Here is a 24,799-nt window from a genome sequence, read left to right as displayed (position 1 = left end):
TCATTGCTTCACTTTATGAAGGGGACTTTAACCTTAAAGCTCAGTATAGTGTATGAAATGTCCTTCTTTTTGCTCGATAAGCTTGCTTTGCCGTTATTGTTCTTATTTGATGGCCTTCTTTTAATTTAAGCCCTTATAAAGGTTAGTGAGCGGGCCGACGCTTCTTCTCCCAGAGTTTTCGAGCTACTGGGACACGAAATGCAGTACATCAAACCAAGCGGCTCGGTCCCGATTGGGAAAGATTTGAGCGATGGTTTTTTTGCGTAAATCAAGTTTTCGTGCCAAAGTTTTGGCCAAAGCTTTGTGGATGTGAAACTAAACAACCTGACAAACATTTCTATCCCGCTGCAGCTTCCACCGTTTTGCACGCACATACATATATTATACACCAAAACGTAGGGATTTTTGGCCTCGCACTCATATAGAACGATTTTGCTGCTAGCATTTCTAGTTTTTGAGTTATGAGCATTTGTTTGAAGGTAGGTGTCTCCAATGCACACTCATTGAAAAGGCTTAATAGTACACTCGAGCTGATGCAAACCCCCTCCCCCCCAAAAATATATCTTTTCGCTGTAACTCTCTCAAATCTTACCAAAACTGGACCAATCCTACTCCAAACTGATCGTGAGAGGGAGAAAAATCAAGTAGTAGTAGTGATAGTTTTATAGTGATGAGCATTGGCTTGCGCTACTACTATACTGTACTATTCCACTACTATTTTATCACAAGCATTTTGGACTAATAAATCTATTTTTTTAGAGAATAAATTACGGCATAAAGTATTTTCATGTTAACCACAGCATTTCATACATTTCAAAAGCACCAGCAAAACAATATAAATGTGAGCTGTAAATTATTATTGGTCCCATTTCTGGCGTGCAGTCCAGAATGATTTAGGTTTTACTGCGAAAATGCTTTTTGGGATATTGGCAATAAAATCCTCATTTGTGGATTTCTCAAGGTCAAAACTGAATCAGATGAGTAAAGCTTTGGAAGCGTGAAGCTTTTTAGTGGATTAGCTCTTTCGGGTGTAAAACAGACACCTCGACTTGAGCAGAATGTTCATATTGTTTATGATTTTCCTGTGGTCTGAGCAAGTGCAGTTTGTGAACCGTGATCAAAATGTATTTAACTTTTACTCATATGTTATTTATTTGATTCTATTTTATTTTACGTGATAACAGTGGACCCTTATAGTGATTCCCTACTCTGAAGGAAACTGTGCCTTTTACACATTTAAAATCTGGAACATGATTTAATACCAGATCTTAAGCATCTTTTTCTCTCTAGTCACGGTGAGATAGTACCCTTTACATGCCACTGTAAGTGGTTTTCCCAGTGTAATATTGCAAAGCGATCCATTTCTAAAATGAACAGGCCAATGGTAGTGAAAAATAAATGATAAATTATAGTGAAGGATGGATAATCGATTTCAAGTGAAAAGTGCTCTTTAATTAAAAAAACTAAAAAAACAGCATAACCAGGCAAAATATCTAGAACATAGGCTCTTTCATTGAAAGACTCTAATCCCTGTTGGTCACTTAAAAAAAACAAAAAAAAAACATCAGATGAAAGGCAAATAATATATGAAACAAATTATTTGGAATTTACTTTGGTAACTAATTTTGCCTTTTCCCTATATTAATTGAATGTAATTTCTTTCTTTTTTTTCACTGATCAGTCAGCAAGCAGGTTAATACAATATACTGTATGGTATTTACTGTATTGCATATAAATTCCTAATTTTGAATACTTATAATAGAATAGTTATATTGAATAGTTATAGTCCATATATTCATATCACATTCACATGAAATCGTGAAATTATGAAATCTAATTGTCACAAAACATAATTAGTTCTGGTGAGAAAGAGATGAATACAGATGATGAAAATTATCTGTATTTATTTATTTATTTTCAAATTAACTGTAAATACAATGTTGGTCACATTGAATCTGCAGGCTCTTCGAAGACATGTGACCGCAGCATGTTACTAAACCACTGATCAATTATTGGGATTGATCTGAGGGTTCGGACCGGGGGAGTCCGTTGATTACGAAATGTGGGTTTGTGAAGTCCTTTGAGACTGTATTGTGATTAAGGGCTACATAAATAAACTTGACTTGACTTGACTTGAATATTGAATATTTTATATATTGTTGAATATTGCGGAAACATAGTCTTCTGGAGTTGGAGGGATGGATACCTCCACGTTAGATTGAGGATCTCTTCAAGCCTGATACAGTTCCTTCAGTTGGCATAATGATGAGCCTTAAAGCGATACGGCGAGTATAAATCTTTTGTGCTCGGATTGCTCTGCCACAGGCCTGACTGGGCTTCACTCCCTAAATCTCCCCGAAGCCAAGACCCCAACAGTGTGTTTATTCACTCTCTCCAAATCCAAAAGACATCACCACTTAATGAATAGTCAACAGGATTGTCAACCAATAGTGTGATTGAAACTCAATTATGGTTGACTGGGTCCAGACCTTTGACTCCGCCCCCTCCACCGCCCTGACTGACTCTCTGGTTCGGCATCATGGCATGAAACAGCGGTTTCTCGGTTGATAAAACAATCTGTCCAATGAGCGACGCGGTGGGACTGACGGTTAGCCAATCGGCGCCGCGGGCGGAACTAACGCCGTTAGTCAAGCTGTGCGCCGCCCACAAGCACGGAGGAGTAATGACACAAATGGCGACCGGCAAGATGGACGCTGCTATCGAGGCTGTTCTAAATCGATTAAAAGTACAAATGACATTGAAATCCGAATGGCATTCACCTTTACTTTTTTCTTTTACTTTGCTCCGCTCTGCTTTTAAAACCAGCACTGTATGTTGGCATGGCCCCGCATCAGTCTCGACTTAAAATGATGGTCTCTAGCAATTGGTTAGGGAACATCGAATCCCGGGTTAGTGCGGAGGCAATGTCAGACTGAAGATGGAAACGGAGTAAAGCGACTTGGCAATTCTGTCTGATATCAGGCGACAATCATGGTCTAATTGCTATAAAGTCAAATGAGCAACTTAACTCCGTCAAAAAAAACAAACATTTGACGAACGATCTCATAAAATAATACTTTCAGAAACACAGGAGGAGGTGGGGGGCACAAATACAAACCGGGGTCATGCTGTGACGACCCCTGCGCCTGTCACCTGCTGGAGCATCTGCACAGGGTTCTACAAAGCTCCCCCGGCTTCTCTCTCCGGCTCTCTCCCTCTCCCTGCAGAAACCTCGGCTTGGTTTCTTTAAACAACACAACACTCTACGCCCTCCCACGATGTGTCTTTGCTTTAATCACTGTTATTTTCAATTCTTTAATAAATCATTTGACCTATTCCCTTAAGTCTTGGTCTGTCTCCCTTCTTCTTCTCCTCGCTTCTTCTTCACGACCATATGAGCACTGTGTGAGCGTTGACATCATGCTGTGCAGAAGGAAACACCCAAACCATCTGCCATGCATGCGCCATTTTTTGTTTTCGTTTTCAATTAAAGGGCATGCGCCATGTGGATAACTGCACGTTTGCTAAATAGATAAACAAATAAATAAATGTGTAAGAAATACAAAAAATAAATGAGTAATAAAAATAAAAAACAAAATAATAAATAGTATAAATAAATGAATTAGTAAGATTATATATATCAAAAACAAAATAACAGAAAAACTACCAGGACTCAATTTTCAGAGTTTTGGGTTTTTGTTTTTTTTTACTCATCCAACCATTATAGTCGTGCCAATCTTTAACATATAATTAATAAATTAATGTACATATAAACGAATAACAAATGCGCAGATAAAAAAGCACATTAATAAAAGCTCAAATAAAAATAAAATAAACATATAGACATTTTGCACTTACTTTTACAGTAAATTACATTGACAAATGCAGTTTATTTGCTGTTGCAAGTTGACTTTTACACTAAGTCATTCATGGCCCCACAGTTTAAAACCTTAACCAAACTAAAAAGCCATCACACATGACACACTCTCCATCCATCCAGGACCCGCAGGACGCAGGGCTGGGTGTCCTTGGAGGAGTGTCGCTTCTTGGGGGGGTGATTCACTCCCTTCTGGTTCCTCGGAGCTGATCCGGCGGAGACACCGAGTCCCGGGGCGGAGTTTGACAGGGAGCCGGAGAAGGAGCGCACCATGTCCCGGTGAAGGTGGAAGGATTACCCCGGCGCGCCAGCGGATGCTGGAGAGATGAGTCCCTGCAGGCTCCCCGCGATCCTCGCTTTCTGGTTCCTCTCCCTGCTTCGCTGTAAGTACACTTCTCTCCTTCCCTGCTTCACATCTCGTCCTCTCTGCTTGCTTTGAAACTTTCAAGAATTTTGGAAAACGTCCCCGGTCACCAAGTGATCACAATGGTCATTTTCATTCGAATCACACAGATTCCCAATATGAGAGGGTTAACGGTCAGTGTTGATCACAATGTGCTCGAAGATTGAAATAGAATCAAAAAAATAATAATTTCAATGAATGTATGCAACTGAAGTAATTGTAATGTTTAGAGCCATTTCAATTATTATATAGCCTATAAATTAAGTTTAATTTAATAATTTAATAAGGATTCAGCATAGACTGAAAAACATATATCTTAGCTGAAATGGAATCCTGAAAAATATACACTGTGGAGATACAGATATACTGTATACTGAGGATATACCCTATGTTAAATACAAATGTTAATAGATAGTGATGTGATCTGATGAGTCAGACATAGTGTCGACACTCTCAGATATACCAAATCGGGGCCCGCAGAGGGGTCCAATCCAGTCTGCAGGATGATTTGGGGAAAGCAGTAAAAGGTTTCACATAAAAATGAATGAATAAATACATATCTTCATTACAATATTCACATTGAGTTGTCATCTATGATGTGTGCAATTAGTATAGATATGGCTCAATTCGTTGTAATTTAGTTTGTCTCCAAGTTATCAGAGTCAACCTAGTCAGTGTTGTTCCAAAAAAAAAAGCAGAATTTGTAAAATGAAACACAATTTTTAATTTTTTAATTTTATTTGCTTAGTTCCAACTTTATGAGCCTGAAAGAGTGTGCACGCACACAAAAAGTAATCCGTCCCGCATGAGGTCACATTTTGACCAGTAAGCCTGTATTTAACCAGACCTGCGTTCACTTAGGGCAAATCCACCTCATGTGTTGAGTTTTGTTGAAGAATCGGAGCGTAGGGAGAACAAAAACCAACAAATAAAACCTGAGAAACGCCGTGAGGTCGCAGCCCCGTTTGACAATAGTCTGTAGGTGTTGAAGGTCACTGTGGAAGTGGAACTCCCACCTCCCCGTTAGTCCAATACGATAGTCGGTAGTAGTCGAAGGTGAAAAAGAATCAGAGAAGGAGGAAGAGGAAATGGACACAGAGGCTTGGCCGCTATCCCTGGTCACAGGGTGAGAATCGTCTTCCTGTTTCAACACACGATTATACATCGGCCATCGACCCAATTTGATAAGATTTTGTTTCTGGGACCCCATTCTAAGAAGATTTGTGTCCCTCTGTATAAAGAGATAACAGGGAAACTATGAACAAAACAATCACTTTTCAGCGCTGTCTAATAGTGTTAACGTCTTGTTATTGAAATAATGGTGTTAAAGTTGAACTTTTTATCATTTTGCTGGGGACCCCCTGAAAGTTGTTGAAGGACCTCTGCGGGGGTCCCCGAACCTCACGTTGAGTACCCCTGGTCTAAATCGCCCAATGTGAATTCTTTGCGCATTTGTTTGCTGATGAGGAAAAAGGGAAAGGGTAAAGTAGGGAAAGGGTAAGAGTATGAATACATGAATCTGTCAAAGTAAAAATAATAAATGAATAAAAGTACAAACAGAGAAGGAGAGAACAACCTAACCAGTGGCATTTACGCTCTCAAACATTCCCACATTTGGACCCCCTCGCTTACCTCTCGGCAAAGCGGTGCATTTTTTTGGTTTGATTTTCGGGGGCGTTGAGCGGCGTGACCTTATCAACTCGGCTACGGCACGCCCTGCCACTGCATCAGCGCGGCCGCCTCGCGCTCCCAATCAACATCACGTCAGCGGCTGTAAAAAGGCAGTGACATACAGGCCGCTCACGTTCCCCGTCCGCCTTCCATGCAGATGGAGACGTAGTCACGCAATAACGTAACCTCTTTATACTCGTCATATACAGCCGTTCGCGGAGCCCGGTCGTCCCGGAGGATTCAAGATTCAAGAGGTTTATTTGTCACATACATATACATTCGTTCATACATATATGCAGTGAAATGTCTTTGCATCTTTGCAACGCACCCGGACATTATGCACAATAGTTACTAAACCGAATGTAATAGATAACCTAATTCCTATCTAGCCTGAAACAAATTGATTCCTGAAATGTATTTCAGCGAGCGAATAGAATAATATGAATAAAATAAAATAAAAATAAAATACGACTCAAAAAGATAATAGAAAATGGGGGTACAAAATTGAGTTATGTATGTGGGATAGGCAAGTGGAAGTGGCGATTCCTCCTTCTGTGACCCCCTTCTCAACGTTTTCTTCCATCGTTTTACCCGCCAAGCGGGTTATTTGGGAGTTTTCCCTTCTTTCCTCAAGAAGAGGGGATGCTGTCCATTTCTATGTGAGGTGTGAAGCCTGTGAAGCCCTTTGAGCAACGTATTGTCATTAAGGGCTGGAGAAAGATACACGCGCACACATGTGCACATGGACAAAACAATTGCAGTCATTCACAGCGGTCGGTGTGGGGGGGGTGTAGACCTACCCCTGCCTCACCCCTGGTGGGAGATGGGGCATGTTTGGCCGTGGTCTCACCTGGTGCTGACAATACGCCATCTGTTAACCAGCGCTCCAAAACTGCTACTGTGTGGGAGCGGGAGCGGAGCCAAGTGGCTGATGAGGTGACCTGTGTGTGTGTGTGTGTGTGTGTGTGTGTGTGTGTGTGTGTGTGTGTGTGTGTGTGTGTGTGGTGTGCTCATAAATCTTAAGGATTCTGTGTCCAAATCATGATGCAAACCGTTTAATATAACAGCAGAGAGGAAATTAAGGGGCTTGGTTGGAAATCAATATCACACAGATGATAGATTGTTCATTTTGGGTCGGTGACACAACGTGGGGTGAATCTGTGGAATTGGGGTGAGTCTGTGGAATAGTTTGAATGTGAAATGTATGACATTGTATGACAACATGCGATGATAGAATCTCTGTTTCACTCAGAGTCAAAACGATGTTCACTTGGGGATTAGATGATTATTGACTCATGTATATACAGTATATCTGTCAATATATGTGTAAACCGTATAAGTTTATAGTTCAATTTAATTGTGGTAGGAGAAAATAATTGTCTTCTTCTTCCTGCTCCTTTTCAGACATTTCTTCTGTTATTTTTATGTTTACTTTTATTTATTTTTTTTTTTTTTTGTATTTCTTGTGCTTGTTGTTATTGTTTGCGACCTCGCAAGTTCTTCCTCGTCCTCTTCTTCTCGGCCATAAATACAAATCCCCACCGAACTCTCCTCCCGAAACGGGCTGATCAATACCAGTCTCCCTCCGTCGGATGGTTTTCCATGAGCAGGTCGAGGCCACTCAGCAGCCGAGGATGGAGAGCGGAGATCCCTCCATCCATCCTACTTTGGATGGATGGATGGAAGTGTCCACCATCGGTTTAAATGAGGTTTCTCTTCGCTCCCGACTCTGTGTCCATTCATCAGGAAGCGGGGGCTGCTGTTGGTGTTCATGGATCGCTCTTCTTGAATAGACAAAACTTGCTAATGTGGTCTTAGGTAATAATGCCGCAGTGCGAAAAATACCCCGTGGACTGAAAGTAATTCAACCCCATTTTGGCTCAAAAGTCATGGTTGGGGTTCAAGATTCGAGCTTCGCACCTGATTCCAGAAACCACCGTCAGCTTGAAAGGCAAAAAAAAGATGAAAACATTCATAATAAAACAAACATAAAAAAAAATAATTGTCATCACAGTAACCACAATCACCAATTAAAAGTTAAGCAGCTAAGCTTGTGACGTTAAAGAAGGCTTAACACTGCATCTGAAAAATGACAAGAACAAATTGGAAGTCCATTCATTCCTACGGCGAGTTTGATTCCACACGTGAAAAGCTTCGACCGAGGCTCCTGGATCGAGGCTTGGAACTGGGCTTAAAACTGCTGGAAGTAAATAAGTCACCTATATAAAATAATGGTAAATGGTAAATGTCCAGCTGAGAAAACTTATTGTTATTGTTCTGGAAAAACAAGCTCTCCCATTTCCCTGACGTCATTTTGTGATGCGAAACCGAGACGCAGTTCATTCGACGACCACTAGGGCAAGGATCCAAGCGTCGCAAGCGATTACGGATTTGGTGTGAAGCAAGCTTAACAGTTCAAATGTTTAGAATAAATAATCAATAAATAAAAAAGTGGTAGAGGGAGTAGTTGCTGTTAGCCACTAGTTTCGTCGATGTAATAAATATATGTCATACAAACTCAATTACATCGCAGTAAAACTAACTAAAAGTCCTTTTTCCCCGCTAGGTTGCCATGGTGCTGTCTCGGAGGAGCGCCTGATGAACTGTCTGCTGGGGGAGGACCACTACAACAAGCTGATCCGTCCGGCCGTCAACAGGTCGGAGAGGGTCACCGTCAAACTGCAGGTGTCTCTGGCTCAGCTCATCAGCGTGGTAAGTGGCCATGAACAGGGTACAATGTGACACATATACAATTCAAAGATCATTGAATCGAACATTGAGTCTTCAATGGGGAGGGAAGGGATATTTTCACGTGTCCATGGAATACCAGAGTAGCCATTAGTTTGTTTAGTAACAGGGAGTTGACTACAGCTTTCAGGAAATTGCCACATTATTAAAATAAATCCTGAATTAAGTCAAATTTAAATAAGCAAAATGATAAAAAGTGGATATTCCTGGCAAATAAGATAATTCATTTTAACGATAATGTGTTTTTTTGTGTTGTATGCAAATGTATTTGGTGTGTATTTATTTGCATGTGTAACGCATGCCGTATATATATAAAAAATCATTTCAGCAAGAAGCTATTGAACCTGTAGATCAATTAAATTCAATTGTTTAAATTAAATAAAATTATTTAAATAAAACGTCATTCAATTGATTTGAGGCTTCATTGGCACGGCCGTAAATAAATACAGTGTTGCCAAAGCACATGATACTAGAAGAAAGAAAGATACGATTATCACAGTCACAACTAGTTTTTCGTCCATGGATGTCTCCGGCAAAACATGCAACTTCATATGCAACATCGCCTGCTGTTCTTGATGCGTGCATCGTTAAATCAAATAATTTGAATTCTACGTCCAGGAGCCTCGGTTATTTTTGGACAGATAACGTCGAGGAGCGTTTCGTCTGTTGCTCATTAAAGCAAAGAGCCATTTCCTCCTGGGATCCAGGGACATCCCATAATAATCCGCCGAGGCTTCAGACTTACTCAGCAAGGAGGCGAGCATCCAAGTCGTGATTGACGAGCTCGCGTTCGACTCTTTAAAGTACTTGGCGTTGGGTGGCACTCATTGAAAGTGTACACAACGACGACGACGGCGTCATCAGCGAGCGGAGGCATCGCGGGAGGGAACCCGAGAGCTGTTTGGGCGTCAGGTGCAGTGTTTTTAGCGGCTCGTGAAAAATAATAACGAATGTGAGGCAGTAAAAGGGAGAACAGCTGGATTGTAATTGCGTTACTCGGTGCCGCGCAAGTAAAAATAACAAGCCTGAGGAATAAACAGAACAGAAAACAAACAGGACTCAAATTGCAGTGTTTATCCCCTGACTTACAAAAAGAAAGCCTGCAACGCCGTCATTGCTCAAAGCAGTGAGCAAGCGTTGAAGTTCCTAAATCCCAATTTAGAAACACTGTAACTCATTGATATGCATTGCATCTGCTCTGGCACACGCCAGTGAGATCAATGAGCCGGGGTTTCTCACCTGGAAGTCTCTAAACCTTTTAACATCTTCAGCAAATGTAGCGCACACACATTCACACACTACACTATATTTTAGATTTAAATCGCTTTGTGTATATGATTGTAAATGTAGTCAAATGGATTGTGGCAAGAATTTGAGGTGCTGTATGTATTGCTTTTTGCCACTTCACACACTTATTTTATTTTATTTTATTTTATTTTATTTCATTTTACTTACACACAAACCTTGATTTAGACCGAGGCTAATATTTGTCCATTCTTTCCCCTTTTTCCTTGCAAGAACGAACGGGAGCAGATCATGACCACTAACGTCTGGCTCACTCAGGTAGGTTTTCAAGCCTCAAAATTTTAAAGCTCAATATCAGTCCATCTCATTCCCACTGACCAGGCAACGTCCTTCACCCTGAACTTGAATTAAACCGTCTCTGTTCTTCCTTTTCTCCAAGTGGAACAAACCGGCTCTGTAATTGTGCTGCGGGCATACTTCGTTCCACTGATGATGAAGCATGTCATTTTGGTTGAGCTGGTCCTGGGAGGATATGCAAAGGGCAATAACAGAGGTCTCTCTCTCTCTCTCTCTCTCTCTCTCTCTCTCTCTCTTTCTTTCTCTCTCTCTCTCTCTCTCTTTCTTTCCCTCTCTGTCCCTCTCTCCATCTCTCTCTCTCTCTCTCTCTCTCTCTCTCCCTCTTTTTCTACCTCTCTCTCTCTCCAGCATTGGGTGGATTACAGGTTGTCATGGGACCCCGCAAAGTACGAAGGGATTGACAAGCTGCGCATTCCCTCCAGACACATCTGGCTCCCTGATATTGTTCTGTATAACAAGTAAGCGTCATATGAAAGAAATATGTACGTATGAGGTAATAATAAGTACGTATGTATGAAAGCACTTTACATAATTTTTTGTATAAAAAATGGCTTACAAACATTGACAAAATCACAAAGGCTGTTACTATATTTTTATTGGAGAATAAAAGAAAATAAAAGTATGAAAAATAAGGTTGTTATCGATCCGTCCCTCTTCATTACGCATTTAGGTACGTGTAGGGGGGCACGAGATGTGCCATGGCCCCCCCTTTGCACTCCAATGGCCCCAAATGCGTGAGGGAGAGGGAGCGATCGTAGCGGAGCGATCCCTATCAGGCATTTGGGCTTTTCCAGTTCCCTGTTTTCTAAACAAAACAAACAAAAAAAAACAAACTGTGTTTTTATTTGAGATTTATTTTTTTTAACTACGTTTCCTAATTTAACAAAACAGAAAAATCCCTGTGCGTCCCGTGCCACCTCCGCAGAGCCATTGACACCTATTTTTCTCCATCCCTCTGCCATTGTCCTGCCTGCTGTGTTCTTGGAGCAAAGCCATCATTTATACTTTGCCACATGGATAATTGCGATCAGATAGAAAACAAGGGCGACTTGCGCTCAGCAGCAAAACTTTATGGGCATGTTTGCGGTGGCATATCATTTGTGAAATATTTTCTCTAAATTGCACACTAAAACATCAGAAATAACGGGCACAATTCATACACGATTCATCCCAAACCCTCCAGCCACTCCAGTGCTCTTACTAGTCTCCTTCCACGACCAATTACAAGGCGTATGTACATCCATGTAGAAGTTTCTTATGGCACAGGCTTTAAAGGCGTTGCTTCTTCTTCTTCTTTTCTTCTGCTCGCAGTGCTGATGGCACCTACGAGGTGACAGTCTTCACCAACGTCATCGTTCTCTACAACGGCAGCATTTTCTGGCTCCCGCCTGCCATCTACAAGAGTGCCTGCAAAATCGAAGTCAAGCATTTCCCCTTTGACCAACAGAACTGCACCCTCAAGTTCCGCTCCTGGACCTATGACCACACCGAGCTGGACTTAGTTCTGAAGTCCGACGTGGCCAGCATGGACGACTTCACGCCCAGTGGAGAGTGGGACATCTTGGCTCTGCCCGGGAGGCGGACCGTCAACCCTCTGGACCCCACCTACGTGGACCTGACGTACGACTTCATCATAAAAAGAAAGCCCCTCTTCTACACCATCAACCTCATCATCCCGTGTGTGCTGATCACCTCCTTGGCCATCCTGGTCTTCTACCTGCCGTCCGACTGCGGGGAGAAGATGACGCTGTGCATCTCCGTCCTCCTGGCGCTCACCGTGTTCCTTCTCCTGATCTCCAAGATCGTTCCTCCAACGTCCCTTGATGTGCCATTGATCGGCAAGTACCTGATGTTCACCATGGTGCTGGTGACCTTCTCCATCATCACCAGTGTGTGTGTGCTCAATGTGCACCATCGCTCTCCCAGCACACACACCATGCCCTCTTGGGTCAAGCTGGTGTTCCTGGTCAAATTGCCGGCCTTGCTCTTCATGAGGCGTCCTAAAAACAGCTCTGCACGCCAGAGGCTCCGTCAGCAGCAGTGCCTGAGTGCCAGGAGGTCCATTCTGGGCCTGGGCCCCATCCCATGTAAAACAGGCCCCACCATGTCTTCCTCCTCGGCACTCCTTTGCACTGATTCCGCCTTCTCCACCCCAGGACACTTTTACAACAGGAATGCTGTTCCTTCACTGGCTTATGGCCATGCCAACCGAAAAGTGGACGTGCACTCCACAGAGTATCTGCCCAATGGCTGCTCTTCCACCCAGGATCTCCAGCAGAGGAGTGGCTCAGACTGGGCTGCTGATGTCCAGGAGGCAGTGGACGGGGTTCGCTTCGTGGCAGACCACATGATGGGAGATGACGATGATCAGAGTGTATGTATAAACAGTAAAACAAGATGTTTTGGTGAGCTATAACATTTTATGTAGCAAGGATATAGTATGTAAGAGTCCAGGGTCCTTTACACAGTAACCCCCATGTCTGCTGCAGGTTTTTAGTCCTTCTAGTGGCCAAGTGCCTCACAAGTGATTGTACTTCTGGATGATTGACTACTTAATCCCTCTTGCCACGGCGCCATAATATCACCATAGATCTTTGCTAGAGCTCTGGTGTGACCTCTGTCAATTTCAATCTTAATATAATATATAATAATAACTGTATACAGAATTTCACGTGGGGGGTTGGGAAAACGTTTAACACACCCAATGACCCCAATGTAGCAGGTGGGATAACACTAACCCTGAGTAGTGCCTGTGATCCGGTAAATTGAAGCCAAACTTCTGGTAATCAATTGCTGTCTTGTGCAAATCAATAAAACAGGGAGGTCACCACACTTGAGAAATGACTGCTTTCAAAAAACTGCCAAGGTCAGCATGGAGGATGGGGTGAAGAGGTCAATAGCCTTAAAAGTGGGACCCTGCAATCCGGAGGATAAGTCCCCGTTTACGCAGCTATTATTTACAAATGGTCACCTCAAAGGGTAGCTTGGATTTAAACTTGGACAATTGCTTTTGATGCAGTCAGGTACTTTTTGAGACAATGTGAGTTGTCTTACAGTAGCTTGAAACAAATGATAATGTTTGTATGGTGCAAAGCTCTATAGAATACTTCCTACAAAGGCCCTACAAACACACACTGTCATTCTGGCTGTGTTAAATAGACTGTGACCCTTAATGAAAAGGCTTTGGAGTGATTTTCCCTTGATTTCTTTGTGTAATTGCAGGTGATTGAGGACTGGAAGTATGTGGCCATGGTGGTGGACCGCATGTTCCTGTGGATCTTTGTGATCGTGTGTGTGGTCGGCACGCTGGGCTTGTTCCTCCAGCCGCTGTTCCAGAAGCAGATCGTCCCCACTCAGCAGTCCAGCTCAGAGACCCCACGCATCTGATCCCAAAACAGCTAAACCATCATAAATTACATTCAACATTCTCCTGAGGGGATTGAAAATAAAACAAAACTAAAGTACTTGAACATGATCATCTGCAAACCACCTAGGAAGATTAAAACAAGCTCTTAGATTTAAGTGTCAAATTAATTTGTAAACACAACACGGCCCAGGTCTCATGGCACATCAGTGGAAGTGAGGGGAATCCAACGGGGCGGGGCTTTTTGGAAATGGAACTTGGGTGAATGACACCTCTTGTTTAAATAAACAGCAAAATAAACCTCCGTGGCTCCCAGTGCTGGAGCGGCTTCTGCAAAGGTTCTTAATAATGGCAACAGCCTTCATTTCACTCCAAGGCTGCCAAGCACTGGGCTTCGGTTTTCCAAAGTTGGAGTCAAATATAGAAAAATATTCAATTGGGGGGAGGAATTTATAAACCACAAGCTGTAGATCTGAGGGACCTTGGCCTGCTATCACATACACATTAACTCATGTTCATGTTTTGTTTTTATGACCATGTTGTTAAAATGTGACATGCGATTAAAAAAATGTACAAATATGCCACAAAATCGACCCGTGTCGTCTTTCTCCATTCAATCAACTAAAAACCCCAATAAAGTCTTAAAATGCTGGTTTACAACTCTGCACACCAAGTTGCATTTGCATTTGCTGTTTGAAACATTGCAGAATGTTGTGTATAATGTCTCACGCCTTTAGTTGAAATGGCAGATGCATGGTAATGAAAATACAATACCAGGCAATTAAATACGTCATGAAATAAAAATATGAAATTCTTACAGGACATTTTAATAGCGCCACCTACTGCTTCATCCATGACTATTTCATGTACTGAAGACCATGCAATAGTTTCTGTTTTGCAAGTCACAGTATTACATGCACACACACACACGCAAATTTACATGTGTACTTTAGATATTTAAGAATATACAACTAATATACTACTCTCTACTGCTCAATCAGAAAATTATGCAAACTGAGATTTATACATGAAACAATGTTTATCCTTAAGGTCAGAGCAGCATCTGATTTATTCATTATCATTATCTTTCCTTTCCCCAATGACTTATTATCATGCTCTAATATAGGATCAGAGTTTAAATAGTAAACAGCCATCAATAGTAATCATATAATTAATCACACCCCAGAGGTGAGAAAACCCGTCTGATCAAACCTATTGATCGGCAGAGTTTCCAAATGATTTGTGTCCAGGGAGGCTTGTGCCTGCGACCACACATGCTCTGTATCTTTGTTCCGCATTCAAATATGTTGTCCCGAAATAATACTTTTCCAAATTCAATTGTGGACTATTTTCTGTGAGGATACCAATAAACAAAGCAGATTACTACATTTGTAACTTGCAGCTTCAAAAATTATATGGACGTTTGCAGCCAAACTACTTTTCTCAGGTGAGCGCTTTGGTGTCGTCGGTTGTCCTACAATCGAGACCTTCGTGTTCCACGCGCAGGGTTACCAAGCCACACCCTCATGGGGAACTTGATGAACCTTTACCATGCAGGGTGAACTCAGATAAATAATGAATTTAAACAGGCGAGGTAACATTTTAAATCTGTAAAGACTCAATAACTTCATGGATAGACCAACTCGGATACCGGCATGGGAGACGGGGGCCGGCGCTGTCTGTGGTGCTGAAACTTCAATCTAACATATCATCAGGAATACGAGGGGAAAATGTTGCCATATCTGCCATCTTTCTAATTGGACTCTGTGGAAGTCCAGTGCTCATTTGGCACCAATTTTAGGATTCTTAAATCAAACGCTGAGTTTTGGGATATGAAAACAGCCCGATGGTGTTCGTCGCTGAGAAGGTGGAGCCACTGCTGGACACGACTACATCTGCTGAGCCTCTAACCTCAATGATTTCCTGTCTGAGTCTGCTACCCCCCCCCCCCCCCAACCCCCAACTTTCTGTCTCTCTCTCTCTCTCCCCCCCCCACCCCTCTCGGTCTCTCTCACCCCTCCACCACCTCTCCCCCTTTTCTCTCTCTCTCTCCCCCACCCTCTCGGCCTCTCTCACTCCTCCCCCACCGCTCCCTCTCTCCCCTACCCTGTCCGTCTCTCTCACCCCTCCGCCGCCTCTCCCCTCTCTCTCTGTCTCTCTCTCTCCCCCACCCACTCAGTCTCTCGCACCCCTCCCCCACCCCTCCCTCTCTGTTTCTCTCCCACCCCACCCACCTCACCCTCTCTCATCCTCAACCCTGTCTCTCACCCCTCTCTGTCTCTCTGACTTTCTCCCACATCCTCTCTCTTTCCAACCCCTCTCCATCTCTCACCCCCATCCCCTCTCTCTCCCAGTCTCTCTCTCTCTCACCCCCACCCAACCCTCTCTGTCTCTCTCTCTGTCTCTCTCTCTCTCTCTCTCTACCACTCTTCTCTCTCTGACCACCTTCCCCACCTCGCCCTCTCTCTCCCCCGCCCTCTCTCTCCTACACCCCCCTCCCCACATCCCATCTCTATGCCCCCACCAGCTCTCTCTATGCACCCAGCACCTCAGCCCCATCTTTACCCCCACCCACCACCTCTCTCTCCCATCCACAACCTCTCTCTCCTGCCGCTGTCTATCTGAGCTCTGCTTTTACTCTGTTCCCCACTTTCTCTCTCCTCCTCTGCTCCACGAAACCTCATTTTGCTCTGAATGTTTTCTGGATTAAAACTGGACAAACATGAGATTCTGTTTCTCTCCGATTCTTTCCTCCTGCTCCTTCCTCCTTCTTCTATCTGGTGAGTAGAAGATCTGGAGATCTGGTACTTGTTGCGCTTTGTTCGCCGTTTTGCCGTTGTAGAAAGAAATGTTTGGCTTGTGATGAAGTGGAAAATATTAACATAAATAGGAATAACAGCATACAAAATCAAAGAGAGAAAAACAAAGGACCGCTAGTTAGTGCCTTAAACTTGTGTGAATACTGTTAGGTATAAATTGCCTAAAAGATTATTTTTGTTTATTGCCCAGAAAGTTCCCTTTTGTTATGATTATTAGGTGATTACAAAAACACCTGGACACTTCTTTATCAAAATGTATGTGAATAAAATCTATAAATGTATAAAATGTATATTATTATTATTATTATTAGCCTGTCTAAATAAACATGTTTTATTACATTCAATTAATTTTCATGCGTGAGTCATCTTTTTACTTTACATATATTAATTAAGATGATTATGATAATATACACTTCATCTTATACTATTTTAATCACAGGGCAATTAAGGTTTTTAATTTTATATTATCATATTAAATATAATATAATCAACATCAACATTTTTCATGTTGATGTGATTTGATGTTCATATATTTTTATTTTGTGTGATTATGAGGAAATTACATTCATAATAAATCCCAATTCTGCCACTCTTTAAATTAAACAGTACAGGCTTCAGTGTGAGTCGTTGGAATCTCAAAATAGATAGATTTCATCTATTATCTATTATCTGAGGGAAATCAGGAAACATGGCATTGCATTGACACATCCCCTTCACTGTGCTGCAGGAGGAACCTGCTCCGAGGCAGAACACAAGCTCTTCTCTGTGATCTTCTCCAGCTACAACCAGTACATACGGCCAGTGGAGAACGTGTCCGACCCAGTCATCGTCCAGTTTGAGGTGTCCATGTCTCAACTGGTGAAAGTGGTAAGACCAATGCCTCAACCAGGTGTCTATACAGTATAGTGTACTCGAGTGTCTATTCTATCTGAAATGCATGGAGATGTATTACGCTGCCGCGCTGCTGCAGGCCTTACGAGGACAGAATAATGCGTAGTATAAATGCATGCTTATAAAACTTGCCTATTCTTTAAATGCATATCCATTGATGCCAGAGGAATAATACCCCAAATTCCCCCACAGAGGATGAAGTGTTTGGGGATACTTGGCGTGACATCCAAGATACCCATTTCCCGCCGCTTCCAGTACAGATTTTGAGCATTCATCCAAGAGACCTTAACATATCGAGTGTCTGTGAAGGAGAGTGATTATCAGAGGGCTGATGGGAAACGTCACCTGTCTGAGTTCCCCCCAACACCATTTTGTTTATGCAGCCGTTAAATTGCTCAACAACCGTGATCTCGGATGAGCACCCCGTGGGTTCAGTGGGATGGTTTGGCTTTGGCTGTGGACGAGCTGAGAAGAGAGCCGGCGATCCCACTTGACCCAGACAGTTCCGCGGCAAATGATGGCAATTAAACAAAAAGACGAAAGGGAAGCCAGCTCATTAAATGAATTAATGGCAGGCATATAAATAATGTGGGGTCTGTGTCCGGTTCAGTCCCATGACAAACATTTCCTTTGAATATTTTCAATGGAAACAGCATTTTGTGACGCGGTGTTGTCGTAGGGTTTGACAAAATGTGAAAGCATGTTCTCATCAGATTGAAGAGCATGTAGAACAGAACCCCCACCATTGACAACGCGCACTTTCTTTCCCACATAAGCTAAATCGAAAATGGTGATTTGAGGACAAAATAGGATAGATGCTGTGCCACTGACTCTGAACGGCACAGAGATGCTTCTTGTAATGTCGGCCTTAACTCAGCTGATGCAGCTTCCCAGAAATGATGGATTCCCGTTATTTCATCTTAACACCATTGGGCTCGGAAGCCAGTGTCAAATTGGCTCAGTCCGTGTCCATTCAATTAGGTGCGAGTTCATTAGAAATGTCGATAGTCCATCACCTCGGCTGTCTCAGCCATCATCTAATAATCAAGGAACCTTCAACAGGTTGCTCATCGTGGGGTTTGGAGACCCTCCTGTGGGCCTTGAGTTTGATGTCGATGGAAGCCATTGTGTGAACAGGGCGGTAATCCCCTCACCTCCACCGCAGATGTTTCTACCGTCTGCCGCGTAGTTCTGACCCATTTGGTGCAATGCATATAGGTATGCCTCAAAGGACTGTACTTGGACACCCCCCCCCCACACACACACACAACACAATGGCAAACAAAAATAGCCAGAGAGCCCTGCTGTCCCCTGGCCCTCTGTCCACCTGTGCTTACTGGCCTTCCAGTGCCAGAAACGTCCACCAGGAGCCAAGGGCCACATGAATGGTTCATGCTATGCACTGGGTCATGAGATTGGTTCAGTCACGGTCCAAGTAACACAAACTGGTCCATCCCTGGGACTCTCTCTCTCTCTCTCTCTCTCTCTCTCTCTCTCTCTCTCTCTCTCTCTCTCTCTCACTGCCCTCAAATCCCTCCTTTGGGTTATCCGCTGAATTTTTGCCAGTGGTAGAAAAAGTAGTCAAGAGCCACACTTGAGTAAAAGTAGAGATACCTATCTGAAAAACTGCTCTGGTAAAAGTGAAGGTCACTCATAGGAGAACTACTTGGGTAAACGTCTTAAAGTAGCTGATATCAAAGGTACTCAAATATCAAAAGTAATTATATGGTATTAAATGTATTTTAGTAACAAAAGTAAAAGTAAATGCTGTGGAGAAAAAAAAGCCTCTATGCTATGAGCTTTTGTTTTGCTCTGAATTTATTCCGGTTGACAACTTTTCCATATTTCTTATTAAGCATGAGAGGCACTTCATTGGGTAAGACGCATCCTTCCCTCTGACATAAGAAAACGTTTGTTGTAAACATGGCCCTGGGTGTTGGTCTCCATCAGTTGTAGCAGGTGCGGGTCGTCGGAGGCCCTCGCTGTGGGCGTGGCTCTCGAACACGTTGCTCTAGTTGAGGCTCTCTGGGCCTGTGCTAGTTCAGTAGCAACGCCACAAAAACTAAACTTTTACACGGCCAGGGTTGCCAGGTGTTGCCATGACAACCCCCCCCCCCCCAAACAGCAGACAAAAAAAAACCCTGCTCCAATGCTAAAAAAGTAGCCTAATTCCACAAAACGCATAAAAGCGCAGACCTGGCAACTTTGAACACGGGCTTGAGAGTGTTTGGTTATACTGAGCTTGCTGCTCGATATGACCCTTAATTCACAACCTGAACCTCATGATAACTGGCTATCTGTCTATCTATCTATCTATCTATCTATCTATCTGTCCATCTATCTATCTATCTATCTATCTATCTATCTATCTATCTATCTATCTATCTATCTATCTATCTATCTATCTATCTATCTATCGGAATGTTTTGCTCTTATTTTTGTTCAGGATATGTTTCTCTGTTCTCAGGACGAGGTGAACCAAATCATGGAGACCAATCTGTGGCTCAGGCATGTGAGTAGACTACCTGCCTATCTATCTGTCTGTCTGTCTGTCTGTCTGTCTGTCTGTCTGTCTACCTACCTATCTATCTATCTACCGATATATCACCAGAGCTTGTCCGTCTAAATGGACCTTGTGCAAGGTCCGTCTATTATGCGGTTCCATCCCCTCTGTCATGTGTGATTGTTGGGAGTTAGACGGATAGCTTAAAATATTCATGGGGCGGGGCTTGTTACACACACTGATCCTACAACCGCAGCCAGTCAAAAGATTATATGAACGATACGCACTTCAACGTGCATTGTTCATTTTGCATGCTTTATGGTTTTCTTTTTTTCAAAAACTTTTTTTTTTCCTTTAAGGAAATTGTAATATCAGTGAAATAGCAATACCTCTCTCTTAATATCACTCATATGTACATGTACGTCCACTCTGTTGCGTGGTTTTGTGAGTTTGTCACATGGTCGGTCCAGGTGGAGCCAAACTTGCTGCCACACCGGGCACAATGAACCCATCCCCTTGAGACTAAATACTAATTTAGGCTACATGACTATTCAAAAGGGCCTTTTGGCAAATTAAACACTTAATGAACGTATTTGTTTATTGTTTCCATTTATATATATTTTTTTTTACTGTATGTAACGTATGGACGGGCTCATAATTGGTGGCATGAGTTTTTCATCCACAAAATGCCCAAATGAAGGTCCGACTCAGATTAGTACAAAGGGTGATAATGTTTAAAAAATAATTCACAAACAGAAACTTAATAACAGAAAAAAGTTATATCAGGTGAGTAAAACAAATAAAAGAATGCGGTTTGAAGTTTAACGTTTAAAGTTAAGTACAACCTGACCTTACTTAAGGTCAACCATCCCGTTGACCAAACCTTCCTTCATTCAGCTTTTCCATCCTCTGCTGCTCTGCAGACACTATTTCTATTCTATTTCCTCATTGGGAGAAACGCATGACAGCTCTCTGAGGCGGGAGTTAAAATGTCCTCGGTGTAGAGGTCGGAACAGTCCCGAAATGAGGCAAATTAACTGTGATCCAAAAGGACGTTGGCTCATTGGTAATTTTTGGAAGGGCACAAGTCAATCAAAAGAATATGTTCATGTTCATGAATATGTATGATGATTTTTATTTCAAGACGCTTATCAAGACATTGTACGGGCTTTGTTTCCCTCAAAGAAAATCTCTTGATCACCTTGCATTGTTTGAAGAAGCAAATCAATCATTAGGACTGAAGCATTGATAAATTGTGCGGAATTTCTTTTCTTTGGAGAAAAAAAACAATATTATGATGTCCAACCTGGAATCCATAATTTTTTTTAAATCGCCTATAAATTGCTGTAAACCCCAAAATATTGATGAATTCATTTATGGCCAGCATTTCACATTAGATTTTAATCTCTGTACAAAGCAGTAACTGAGCACAGCTTTTTACATCCTGTTTTAAAGTGTAGAGAAAACACAGGAGTCATTTATATAAACATCTGTAACATTGTCTAAATTAAGAAAGAAAAAACTGCAGCTCTGCCGTCTTTTCAGATCTGGAATGACTACAAACTGAGATGGGACCCGAAGGACTTTGGCGGCGTAGAGTTCATCAGAGTGCCGTCAAACAGGATCTGGAAGCCGGACATTGTTCTGTACAACAAGTGAGTTAAAATAAAACAGTGTCAAATTGGGCCGGGCAACTTTATTGATCGCTTGTTGCAATTACAATAACGATATAAAGACTAAGTACGACAACAACTATATTACATTTATTACCGCTGAGATGCAGTTCATAGGTTATCGATATTTTCAAAGTAGAGTGTAGATAAGGGATATTAAACGATGCAGTCAAATGGTGAAACCCCGGACCCCATTTTTTTTCTTTTTACAAATTAATTCTTTAAAGACTTGATCGTCTGCCAGCCCCGCCCCCCATCCAATCAGTTTCCTTCCCTGAGACCTCCCTAACTCTGCGTGCGTTCAACAGCGCAGTCGGAGACTTCCAGGTGGACGACAAAACCAAAGCGCTGCTCCACTACAACGGTGACGTGACCTGGATCCCGCCGGCCATCTTCAAGAGCTCCTGCAAAATCGACGTGACGTACTTCCCCTTCGACTACCAGAACTGCACCATGAAGTTTGGCTCCTGGACGTACGACAAGGCCAAGATCGACCTGGATCTGATCGGCTCCACCATAAACCTCAAGGACTTCTGGGAGAGCGGCGAGTGGGTGATCATCGACGCCCCGGGCTACAAACACGACATCAAGTACAACTGCTGCGAGGAGATCTACCCGGACATCACCTACTCACTGTACATCCGCCGCCTGCCGCTCTTCTACACCATCAACATGATCATCCCCTGCCTCCTCATCTCCTTCCTCACCGTGCTGGTCTTCTACCTGCCCTCGGACTGTGGCGAGAAGGTCACCCTGTGCATATCGGTCCTGCTCTCCCTCACCGTGTTCCTCCTGGTCATCACAGAAACCATCCCGTCCACCTCGCTGGTCATCCCCCTGATCGGCGAGTACCTGCTCTTCACCATGATATTCGTCACGCTGTCCATCGTCATCACCGTCTTTGTGCTGAACGTTCACTACCGCACGCCAAAGACGCACACAATGCCCTGCTGGGTGCGCAGCGTGTTCCTGGACATGCTGCCCAGGGTGATGTTCATGGCCCGGCCGGCGCGAGAACCCGAGAAGGCGGCGGCTCCGGCTGACGCCCTGCTGCTGCCCTCGCGGCAATGTGCCGTCCACTCCCTGCAGCAGCAGCACAAGCCCCAGGCCTGGGCCTCCAGCGTGGTATCCGGCTTGGCCCATCGCCAGCGGCTCTTCATCAACACGGAGCTCTCCAACCTCAGCAGCTTGACGGGAGGAGACCCGACCAAGCCCCAGGGATCGGGCCCGGGGTACCTGTGCTGCGAGGGCCGCTGCAGTGGCTGCTGGAACCAGAGGTCCACCAAGCTCCCCGCCGATTCCGGGGGAGGCAGCGGAGGCCTGGGCAGCCTCGGGGCCCTCAGCGGAGGGGCCGCCGCCGGGGTCTCGACAGGGAGTTCCTGCTCCAGCTCGGACTCTGTGGTTGAGGGGGGACTGCCATTTGGGTCCCCACTCTCGCCGGAGGTCAGAGACGCCATCGAGAGCGTCAAGTACATAGCGGAGAACATGCGACTTCAGAATGAAGCCAAGGAGGTGAGTTCAGAGCTGCACGGGCGCATTTCACTGAGAGAGAAAACAAATCCCATTGTTTTGCACCAAGGAATAGACAGTACAGTGGTGTATCCATCATAGGTTACATGATGATCATATCATGAATATATTTTTCCCTTTGATTCTCTACCAGGTTCAAGATGACTGGAAGTACGTTGCCATGGTGATAGACCGGATCTTCCTCTGGGTTTTTGTCCTGGTGTGCATTCTGGGAACTGCCGGTCTCTTTCTACAACCTCTATTACTCTGGGATGACATTTGATCGGAATTTAGACGGAACTAGGAGCTCTTTGATTTGCACAGCACTATGGTATTACAGCGACTCCCTTCTGTCCACAGTTCAGACAGAGGGGGAGACGGCAGCGTGTAGAGTGTTTGCAGCCGATGTCCCATCGCTGCGCTGGTGCTCCAGCAAACACACACTCAGTAGATGAGCGGTGGAGTCGTGCATTATTTCGCATACAAAAAAGGTATGCTCCTAAAAATGTGCATCTGTTGGAATTGATCCGAGTAAGAAACAGAGGTGTTTATCAAGTTCCATGTTTTCTGAAACATTTTTTTCCGTAGCCGAGCAACAGTGAGAGATGCTGTTCTGCTGTGTCGCGGTCGCCAGTTCACATGTTCAGAATTTTTGACATTTGACCAATTTCACTAATGTTCTTTGGAATCCCTGATCAATTTGTCATTTTTCTCTTTCTATAGTTTTACTTCCAAGCAATTACTTATCACTGCAACTTGTGTTGTATAATTTGTTTAAAAGACCTCGACAGGATTTTTGCTCCACAACTTGAAGGAAATTTGTCAGTATCCAGTGACATCACAGCAAGTTTTTCTTTGTCTGTAAAAAGAAAGCTCCAGACAATCTCAGCTTTCCAAACAATATTTTCCCTCACAGATTTCCGTATTTTGTGGATATTGGAGCCTAAGAATTGGTAGTCAACTGATTTCACTGCAAAATCCACCAACGTAGAAAAGAGTGGTTGCACACAAGTTATTGTAATGAGCTGATTTCACGTATTTCTCTCGGTATGCACTGGAAATGGAATTCATTATCATACCTTCTACGAGAGCATTTCAAACTCCCCAGCCACCTTTGAATGTGGTATAATAATTATAGCACATAGTTAGATGAACTTAATTGTTTACAATGTACACAGCTGTATATACAAAGTGCATTGTTTCACCCTTGTATTGCATCTCACAGCCACACAGCAACTGGGCCCCTCAAGGGACGTTATCCATGTTCAAAGGGCGACACCTAGTGGGAATTTACTGGTACTGCTTAAAACGTCCATGTCTGCAAGGTGCGGGTTGTACTTGGGGTGTGATGATGTCTGTTACTTACTGTTTTACGGTGGTTCTGTAAATAATGTTTCACCGCTACAAAACATACGAACATCTTAATACGTGTTTGCAATTTAATTGTTGCATTTGTTTGACTGCTTTCCTTTTAAACAATAGGAATACTGCAGCGGCACTTAATCCCCCAGTCTCTGAACTGCTCAGTGCCAGGAATTATATAAAATGCAGCAATATTGGAAAAGCCATTGGAGTTCATATCTGTTGTTTTATTTTAAATGTTCATTTTAATTTAAGTTTTTGTAAGTCAATCACTGATTAAAGTGCTATTTTGTTAGCTCTTCTCCATCCTACTCTTTTTACTTCATACACGAGCAAAGCAGTGGTAACCGTGTGTCAGCATAAGTGCAAATCCTCCT

The 24,799-nt window shown here is 43.2% G+C and overlaps 2 protein-coding genes across 2 annotated transcripts; both read left to right on the top strand.

Moving 5' to 3' along the window:
- Positions 1 to 8,522: 8,522 nt before the first annotated feature.
- On the top strand, positions 8,523 to 13,688 carry chrnb4 (cholinergic receptor, nicotinic, beta 4 (neuronal); the record flags this gene model as incomplete). Its single annotated transcript, XM_079997699.1, has 5 exons — positions 8,523 to 8,663; positions 10,218 to 10,262; positions 10,650 to 10,759; positions 11,613 to 12,675; positions 13,524 to 13,688. The coding sequence occupies exons 1-5, from the start codon at positions 8,550 to 8,552 to the stop codon at positions 13,686 to 13,688; spliced, it is 1,497 nt and encodes a 498-aa protein (XP_079853825.1). The 5' UTR covers positions 8,523 to 8,549.
- A 1,528-nt stretch (positions 13,689 to 15,216) lies between these two features.
- On the top strand, positions 15,217 to 23,343 carry chrna3 (cholinergic receptor, nicotinic, alpha 3; the record flags this gene model as incomplete). The annotated part of the gene is made up of 6 exons (XM_079997992.1): positions 15,217 to 15,223; positions 17,212 to 17,351; positions 19,843 to 19,887; positions 21,424 to 21,533; positions 21,860 to 23,063; positions 23,215 to 23,343. 6 exons carry the CDS (start codon positions 15,217 to 15,219, stop codon positions 23,341 to 23,343), a joined length of 1,635 nt encoding a protein of 544 aa, XP_079854118.1.
- Between the last annotated feature and the right edge of the window lie 1,456 nt (positions 23,344 to 24,799).

Source organism: Zeus faber (genome assembly GCF_960531495.2).
Source record: "Zeus faber genome assembly, chromosome: 3".
NCBI lineage: Eukaryota > Metazoa > Chordata > Actinopteri > Zeiformes > Zeidae > Zeus > Zeus faber.
This window is presented reverse-complemented; position numbering and strand designations above follow the sequence as displayed.